Here is a 9,233-nt window from a genome sequence, read left to right as displayed (position 1 = left end):
TTTTTAAACAAATTTTAGTTTAAGCGTGAGAATAATTTTGCGAATTTTTGAAGCGGGTCAATTATACAGGCTCAAAATGTTAGCGTGTGTAATTCTCCCCTACATAAAACTCATATGTATATATATATATATATATATATATATATATATATATATATATATATATATATATATATATATATATATATATATATATATATATATATATATATATGTTTATATGTACATGTATAAATATACATATATATGTTTATATATGTATATTTACATATATATTATATGTATTTGTATATATATATATATATATATACGCTTATATATATATGTATATAAAATGTATATATTTCATATATATATATACGTACATAAAATGTATATAAAATATATATACATGTATAATATAAACATATATGTATATATAAATATATATATGTATCTATATATATATATATATATATATATATATATATATATATATATATATATATATATAAATATATATATATATATATATATATATATATATATATATATATATATATATATAAACATATATATATATATATATATATATATATATATATAAACATATATATATATGTAAATAAAACAAATGATGCCTTATTTTTAGATGATCTATTACAAAGACTTCACAATCTTGGGCTTTAGTTGTTTATTTTAAAAATAGGTTGAGGCAGAGGCAGTTGTTCCATGTTTTTGGGATAAAGATGGTTGGTTATTTTTGTCAACTGGTGTTCATTCAATGAAAGTTGCCCATAATAATTTTCCAATTGATTTTTTATGGAACAAGCTTAGAGTTAAAAGAATTAAAGTAACTGGAGGTCATTAAATTTTACAGTACTCATTGCTATTTTAGTTGTTTTATATGAATAAAAAAACTATTATTGTTTTATATTCATGGTGAAATACTATGTCAAATAAACTTATTTCTTATTTTTATTTTAGGATAAGTAATATTTTGAATCTGTTTATTGTATTATGATTGCCTAAATATATATCGTAATCTGTTTACATTGATTCTACATTTTAGTTTTTACATTTTTGTTTATATTTGTTTTACTAAATAATTACTAATTAGTATCTATTGTTAGATAAAGATGTAGACAAAGGATTTAATTTTACGGCTACAGAGGACTCCGAAAAAGAATGTAAGTATTTATGTTGGTGAATGGTTTATGTTTCTCTTTGGATTTAACTTTTCTTTGTTTTTTATATGGTAAAGACTGAATAAAATTTAATATTAACTATTGGTCATAACTGTTTTTAATAATTATGTCTAAATTTTTTTGACTTGTGATAATTTTATTTTAGGTGTAAGTTTATTTAGTAAAGTTCTGGTAGATCAAAGATAGAGGAATGATATGGTTTTAACTGTTTTCCATCTTATGAACGAAGTACATTGTATGATTTATATTGTTGGCTTATAGTTGCACCCATGGAAGTAAGCTTAGTTTAGTTAATTTATGTATGGAATTGTGTCTATTTTTAGTTCTAAAATTTGACTTTAATAAAATTATATATATATATATATATATATATATATATATATATATATATATATATATATATATATATATATATATATATATATATATATATATATATTTACATATATATATATCTATATCTATACATATATATATATCTATATCTATACATATATATATATATATATCTATCTATATATATATATATATATATATATATATATATATATATATATATATATATATATATATATATATAAAACTGCAAAAGTTTTATGGTTTTTTTTAAATTTGATTGTAAAGAAGAAAAAAAATATTTATACTTTTTTTGAATCATTGTTAAAGTATCTATTAAATGAAATGAGCTATCTTACAATTTTTCTGTCCAAAGTTAATGTGACTAAAGTAAGAAACATCAAAATTTTTATTATGAAGTATAATGTTTTGTCAATAAATTTTATTACAAATGCAAGAATATTTAGTCTGATTTTCATTTTATTAGTTTGTTGGGCTACCTTTTGCTTTTATGACTGCTTCTAAACCTCTTGGCATGCTTTTTACAAGCCTTGATGTGAGTTCAGCATCAATTGAATTCCAAATTTCAATAAAAGCCTCTTAAAGTTATTTTATATTTGTTCGTTTTGAAGGAGGTATTTAGATTTTCAAATTGCCCATATATTTTCAACAGAGTTAAGGTCCGGTCTTTGGCGGCCATTTAAGGATGTTAGCTTTACTTTTTTTTGACCAACTGTTTTGCCACTTTGCATGTGTGTTTAAGGTTGTTGTCATTTTGAAAAAATAATTGCAATCAATTCTTTAACGGATTGACATAAAATTTTTGAAAGCCAATTAACATACAACTTCCCTGTCATTAAACATTCAACATTAACCAGTTGTCCCACACCATTTGAATCAAAACATCCCCAAGCCATAGGCGAGCCACCTCCATGCTTAACTGTTTTTGTAAGATTTCTATCTATAAGTGCATCACAAGGTCTGTGCCAAACTCTTTAACGTTTTTTAAAGCCAAATATTTGACATTTATTCTCATCAGACCATAACACTAAGTTCCAAAATGCCTCACTTTTGTTAATATGCAGTTTTGCAAGTGCTAAAAGTTTTTTTTTGTTTATATGACTATTGAGGGGCTTAATTTTCTGAAGAAAGTTTATTTAAACTACCTAAATTATTAAACCACTTAAATTAAGTCTTTTCTGTGCAGTTTGACAGGAAACATTTAAATAAGGATTTTCAACAATCTGTTTTGAGGTTATTGTTGAATTTTTTTCTATCAGTGCAATTAAGATAATGGTTCTTCTTGATGTTTTAATAGGGCGACCAAGTCTTTTCTGATTTTCAGCAGAACCAGTTGTTTCATATTTTATACACATCTTCCTAACACCACTTACTGATATTTGATATTTTTCATCACATTGCTTGTAGGGTAGGCCCTTTTTGCGATCACAAGTGACCCGAGATCTGATGTCCAATAAATAATTTTGATGACAAACCATTATTATTAGTAGTTTTACTTTTTCTAAAAATATATTCCAAAAAATATAATTTCAAATGCTTATTGTTAATAACTTTAACAAAACATTTTTGATATTAATCCTTTTTAGTGAATAGTTATTGACAAAACATATTTCATAATAAAAATGTAGATGTTTCTTACTTTGGTCACATTTATTTTAGACAGAAAAACTGTTAGTTAGCAAGTTTTATTATATACAGTAAACTCTTTGTTAATCAAACCTCCAAGGGGTCTAAGAATTTACTTCAAATAACCCAAAATTCGAATAACTGAGAATGATCTTTAAGGTGACCTACTTTAAGTTACTTTCAAATTTTAATAAAAGTAGAAAGTAAAAAAAGATTAAGACCCTTAGAATGAGGTGTTTCTTAAATTTTATCCTTCTTAAACAATAAATATTTTACAATTTATTAAAAAAATAATCGATGTTTTATTTTTTTTTTGTTCCTTAAATGTGTTTTTTTATTGTCAAGGGGAGCAAAAAATTGTTTTGAATAACCAAAATTTCTAATAACTGCATGTTTGAATAACTTCATTTCTGCATAATGGCTATTGCATGAGTTTGTTAAAGAAAATTCACAGGAAATAAAAATTGCTTCGAATAAGCAGAAAATTCTAATAAGGCCATTTCAATTAACTGCGAGTTTACTGTATATTTATATATATATATGTATATATACATATATATTATTTATATATTTATATATAACTTACATATAAATTATATATATATATATATAATTTATATATTTATACATATATATATAAATATATAATTTATATATACGTATAATTTATATATATATATATATATATATAAATATAATTTATATATATATATATATATATATATATATATATATATATATATATATATAATTTGTATATATATATATATATATAATTTATATATATATTTATAATTTATTTATATATATATATATATATATAATCTATATATAAATATGTATAATTTATATATAAATATGTATAATTTATATATATATATATATATATATATATATATATATATATATATATATATATATATATATATATATATATATATATATATATATATATATATATATATATAAAATTTATATATATATATAATTTAATTATCTATATATTTTATATATAAAGATAAATTTTATAAATAAATAGGTTATATGTATATATTTATATTTACTTTTTAAATTTAATAATGATCATACTAATTCAATAAAAAATTTTTTACATTTGCTTTCAGACTACTAATGGTACAAGTTTTATTTTTTGATTTAGATTTTGTATCTCAATGATTTCCTGGCCTATCGATACGATATCCTGTCAATTGTGTTTTTATATTTTGCATAAATATATATTCAAACACTCATACACATAAATCTTAAAGAAAATATTTATATTTTTATATATAGGGGAACCTGTTGTACCTTTGACCACTTTTTGCTTTAAGGCGTTTTTTGCGTAGCCTATTGAGTAAATCCAAACCATTCAAACTTTATAATATTCTCTTATATTTTGCCCAAAAATTATACTTAGAACTTTTTTTTCATTTGACCAAGAAGTATCTTTTTCCCGCGCTTTAAAAAAAGAAGTCTATTGGTCAAAGGTACAACACGTACGTTGTACCTTTGACCGATGCGCGTTGTTCCTTTGACCAAAATGTTATTATTAAAAAATCATGCAATGTTTGAACCCTTTTTAATATTTTAGCTTGTTATATATTATATAGAAACTTTTGGTCCATCTTATATCAATAAAAAAAATCTAATTATTTTGTAATCAATCCTAATTGTCTAAAAAAAAACTAGAAAAATCAATCCTTACAATCTTGCAAAGACTTGTGTATTAAAGTTACGATACTCAGTATTACTAATTTTTTTCAATAAAATCAGTTATTATAACTATTTAGATTAAGTCACATATTTTCTTTAGTTAGATGCTACTTACATGAAATAATTAGGATTAAGGTCCAAAACTTTAAACGCGATTTAATTGTACAAAACATATTTTCTAATATATACAGTTATTTTTATTATTTTAGATAAGTAAAGAGCAAAAATATATTTTTATAACTTATGTTAGCTGGCGGTCTATATTCATTTACATTTGATCATAATGCTTTTTATAGAAAATATCTTAATGATGACAACAAAAAGTACAATGATAAAAGAGTAAAATATATTAACTATTGCAAATAGTCAGATCAACATCAAACATAAGATACTGACGCTTAGATGAACCATGACCAATACTTGGTGGTGGAAGTTTCATAATAATATCCTTAAGTTCCAAATCATAAAGATTGTCATCTTCTCTTATAAACTTGTTACAAAAGTCTCCTGATTTCTTAAGATACTTAATTTTGTAAACTATACCAACAACTTCTAAAACTTCTGCTACATAAAATCTAGAGCATTTCTTTCCAGCCAACTTGACAATTAAAAAATCTCCAGAAACAATTTCACTTTCATTATCAAGTATATTTACTCCAAAATAGAAACTTTTGGTCCATCTTATATCAATAAAAAAAATCTAATTATTTTGTAATCAATCCTAATTGTCTAAAAAAAAACTAGAAAAATCAATCCTTACAATCTTGCAAAGACTTGTGTATTAAAGTTACGATACTCAGTATTACTAATTTTTTTCAATAAAATCAGTTATTATAACTATTTAGATAAAGTCACATATTTTCTTTAGTTAGATGCTACTTACATGAAATAATTAGGATTAAGGTCCAAAACTTTAAACGCGATTTAATTGTACAAAACATATTTTCTAATATATACAGTTATTTTTATTATTTTAGATAAGTAAAGAGCAAAAATATATTTTTATAACTTATGTTAGCTGGCGGTCTATATTCATTTACATATGATCATAATGCTTTTTATAGAAAATATCTTAATGATGACAACAAAAAATACAATGATAAAAGAGTAAAATATATTAACTATTGCAAATAGTCAGATCAACATCAAACATAAGATACTGACGCTTAGATGAACCATGACCAATACTTGGTGGTGGAAGTTTCATAATAATATCCTTAAGTTCCAAATCATAAAGATTGTCATCTTCTCTTATAAACTTGTTACAAAAGTCTCCTGATTTCTTAAGATACTTAATTTTGTAAACTATACCAACAACTTCTAAAACTTCTGCTACATAAAATCTAGAGCATTTCTTTCCAGCCAACTTGACAATTAAAAAATCTCCAGAAACAATTTCACTTTCATTATCAAGTATATTTACTCCAAAATCAATTTCATTAGAGCTTTCATCATTTAAACATATGTCAGACTGACTAAAAATAATCTGCTTTGCCATTTTTTTTCTTTTGCTTGAAGAGGTCTTTTTAAATTGTTGGTTATTAGATTTTGAATCTAGAATAACTTTAATTTCAGGGGTATCAGTTAAAATACATGATTTTCTATTACGTCTTTTTGAAGTATTTGTTTTTCTTAATTTGGCTTTAGGATGAGGTCGTATTATCTCAGGTGAAACAATTGATCTTGATGGTAAACTCACAGTAGGGATTTCCCCTAAAACAATAAATGACGTTGATGGCACACTGGATGGAGCAGTTTTAACATCAATAATCTCATTAGAAAGGCAAGCTTCAGTATTCACTATTGGCCTATCAGTAACATTTGCAGCTAAAAAGTCAATATCAGTAAAAATATTTTCATTAAATGGATAAAATCCAGTACATTTAAAACTGTTTATAACATTATTTGGTACAAAAGCATGAGGATAAGCTTGACCAACAAGGTAAGATATATCATAAATTGTGACTGGTTTACCAGCATTGCCTGGTGATATCATCCAGTTATTCATGGCATTGTTATAAAAAGTTTTAAATGGTCCAAAAACACCACGATCAAGAGGTTGCATTTTATGGGTTGTGTGAGGATGAAATGTCATTAAAACTATACCTGATTTTTTTGCTCACTCAATAACAGAAATGTTTACATGACTCTCATGATTATCCATTAATAAAAGAACAGGTTTTTTAATTGACGGTCGCACATTACTAATAAAATGTTCAAGAAATTGCACAAAAATGACTTCATTTGACCATCCAGACTTATTAGCTGCTCCTACACTTCCAGGAGGACAATTATTTAACATGTAGTCTTTGAATTTAGCACGTGGAAATACAAGTAATGGTGGGATGCTATTTCCAGTAGCATTAATGGCTGCAATCATTGTTACATTGTTGCCTCGTTCAGCACTAGTTATGCTCCCTATTTGTTTTTTACCTTTTGGAGCTAGAATTTTTGGTGGTACGTGGACTGTGGTAATTCCTGTTTTATCACAGTTCCAAATATTTGATGGGTCAAAATGATAACGTTCTAAAACATTTTTGTAATTTTTATATACAATTCTTACAGTTTCTTTATTGAATGCAGAAGATCTACCAAGACTTGTAGGTTGTGGTTTACGTAGAGATAGCTTGTTATTATATCTTTTGCGAAAATCTCGCAGCCATTGTTCACCTGCACATTTATTTTTCATCCATGAAGTTTCAATTTTTTTATGATTTGCTAAAGCATACTCATATGCAAAGGATCTTATCTGCTTTAATGTAAGTCCATAATGCATAATTGCAGCATCTGCCAAGTAGTTTACCAAAATTAATTCTTCTTCAGTTGAGAATACTTTTTTTGGTTTGGTATGTGAATATAAATATTCGCAACTACCGGATTTTTTAAACTGCTTCAACTGATATATTAAAGTTGACTTTTTAATGTTGCAATGTCTTGCAGCTTCACTTAAACTCATTTTTTGTTGAAGCACAAAATTCACTGCATTTAGCATATCCATTTCGGAAATCTTTTTGCGAAAAACACCAATCTTGCTCCTTGGCATTTTAAAACTAAAATATATTAACAAAATTAATTAACTATTTCGATACATTTAATTCCCTATAGCTGAGCAGAAACTAGGTAATAAAATGAACTTGACAGTAATATTGCTTCAGCTGTCCAACTAACTAAATTAACAAAATTGATTATTCTAAGTGTAGTAGTGGTTCAAGAATAAATAGTGAATTGCATTAAAATTCAATGGAATTATTTCATCATCATAATACTAGAAACAATTTTGCATTAAAAAGCAATAAAGCACAGACGACGCCTAATAAGGTAGATTATAAATTTTATAATCTTGCCCTCTTAAAGTCCGCAAATTACCGAGGAAGCAGTTTTTATTGGTCAAAGGTACAACGTCCTTGACTGGTTAAAGGTACACGAGATGGGTTTCTTTAACAGTTATTGTCTTAATCCCCATTTACGGTCAGACATAATCATCCAAAATTTTCCATAACAAAAAAAAGATGTTGGGTAATGTTTATAATGTCGTAGATGAATCAAACAACAATTTATCACAGTTTTAAAATCAGAATAAGATTAACACAAATATTTACTTTTTAAGAGTCAAAACTTATAATTGCTTGTGGATCAATACCATCTATCCCAAGTATAATGTTTTACGATAAGAAGAGTTGTCATGGACTACTATTTCAAATGACACTTCCCGTTTTTTTTAAATAATAATAGTAAGCCAACAGAGTATAGTGACCAAAGGTACAACGTGGTCAAAGGTACAACAGGTTCCCCTATATCTATAAATTGTATATTTTAAGCTTTTTTATATTTATCATTGTATATTACTGTTTGTATTAAAAAACGATTTTGGAAATATTGCTAGAGCAGAGTTCAACATACAATTGAGTTTTATTTGTCAAATCAATATATATTATAGCCACGTTTTATTACGTTAAATAATATATTGCGATATTTTCTACAGCACATTTAAGCGTTGATTCAACGTTATATTTCAACCTTTACTCGACGTCTTTGAGTCACGTTAAATTGACGTTTTACTAACAACGTTACAAATCCTTGCACAATAGGGTTAGCAGACGATCCCATGGCTCAAAAGGAGGTGAATAATTTCGTTTGCCGTAGAGTTTTTCCCATTGCTCAAAAGTAGGTAGGCTTTTTCGGAAACCGTTGAGTTTGTACATAAAAGTAAACAAAAATTGACACGTTGTTAAAGTAAATATTAGTATGGATCTTTATTCAGTTCTTTATGACGACAATTTAAGCCTGAACAGGTCTGAAGAAAGCTCTGAGGAAAGTGGAATTCTACGAGGTTATTTATTCCGTATGGAT

The 9,233-nt window shown here is 25.1% G+C and overlaps 1 protein-coding gene across 1 annotated transcript; it reads right to left on the bottom strand.

The window, feature by feature from the left end:
• Window positions 1-7,002: 7,002 nt before the first annotated feature.
• Window positions 7,003-7,926, bottom strand: LOC136092098 (uncharacterized). Its single transcript, XM_065819817.1, has one exon. The coding sequence runs from the start codon at window positions 7,924-7,926 to the stop codon at window positions 7,003-7,005; it is 924 nt and encodes a 307-aa protein (XP_065675889.1).
• Between the last annotated feature and the right edge of the window lie 1,307 nt (window positions 7,927-9,233).

The sequence above is a fragment of the Hydra vulgaris genome, chromosome 15 (genome assembly GCF_038396675.1).
Source record: "Hydra vulgaris chromosome 15, alternate assembly HydraT2T_AEP".
Classification (NCBI taxonomy): Eukaryota; Metazoa; Cnidaria; class Hydrozoa; order Anthoathecata; family Hydridae; genus Hydra; species Hydra vulgaris.
This window is presented reverse-complemented; position numbering and strand designations above follow the sequence as displayed.

Bases quoted from the DNA above. Each gene is read 5' to 3' on its own strand.
- LOC136092098 (XM_065819817.1), bottom strand. From the start codon at position 7,926: ATGCCAAGGAGCAAGATTGGTGTTTTTCGCAAAAAGATTTCCGAAATG.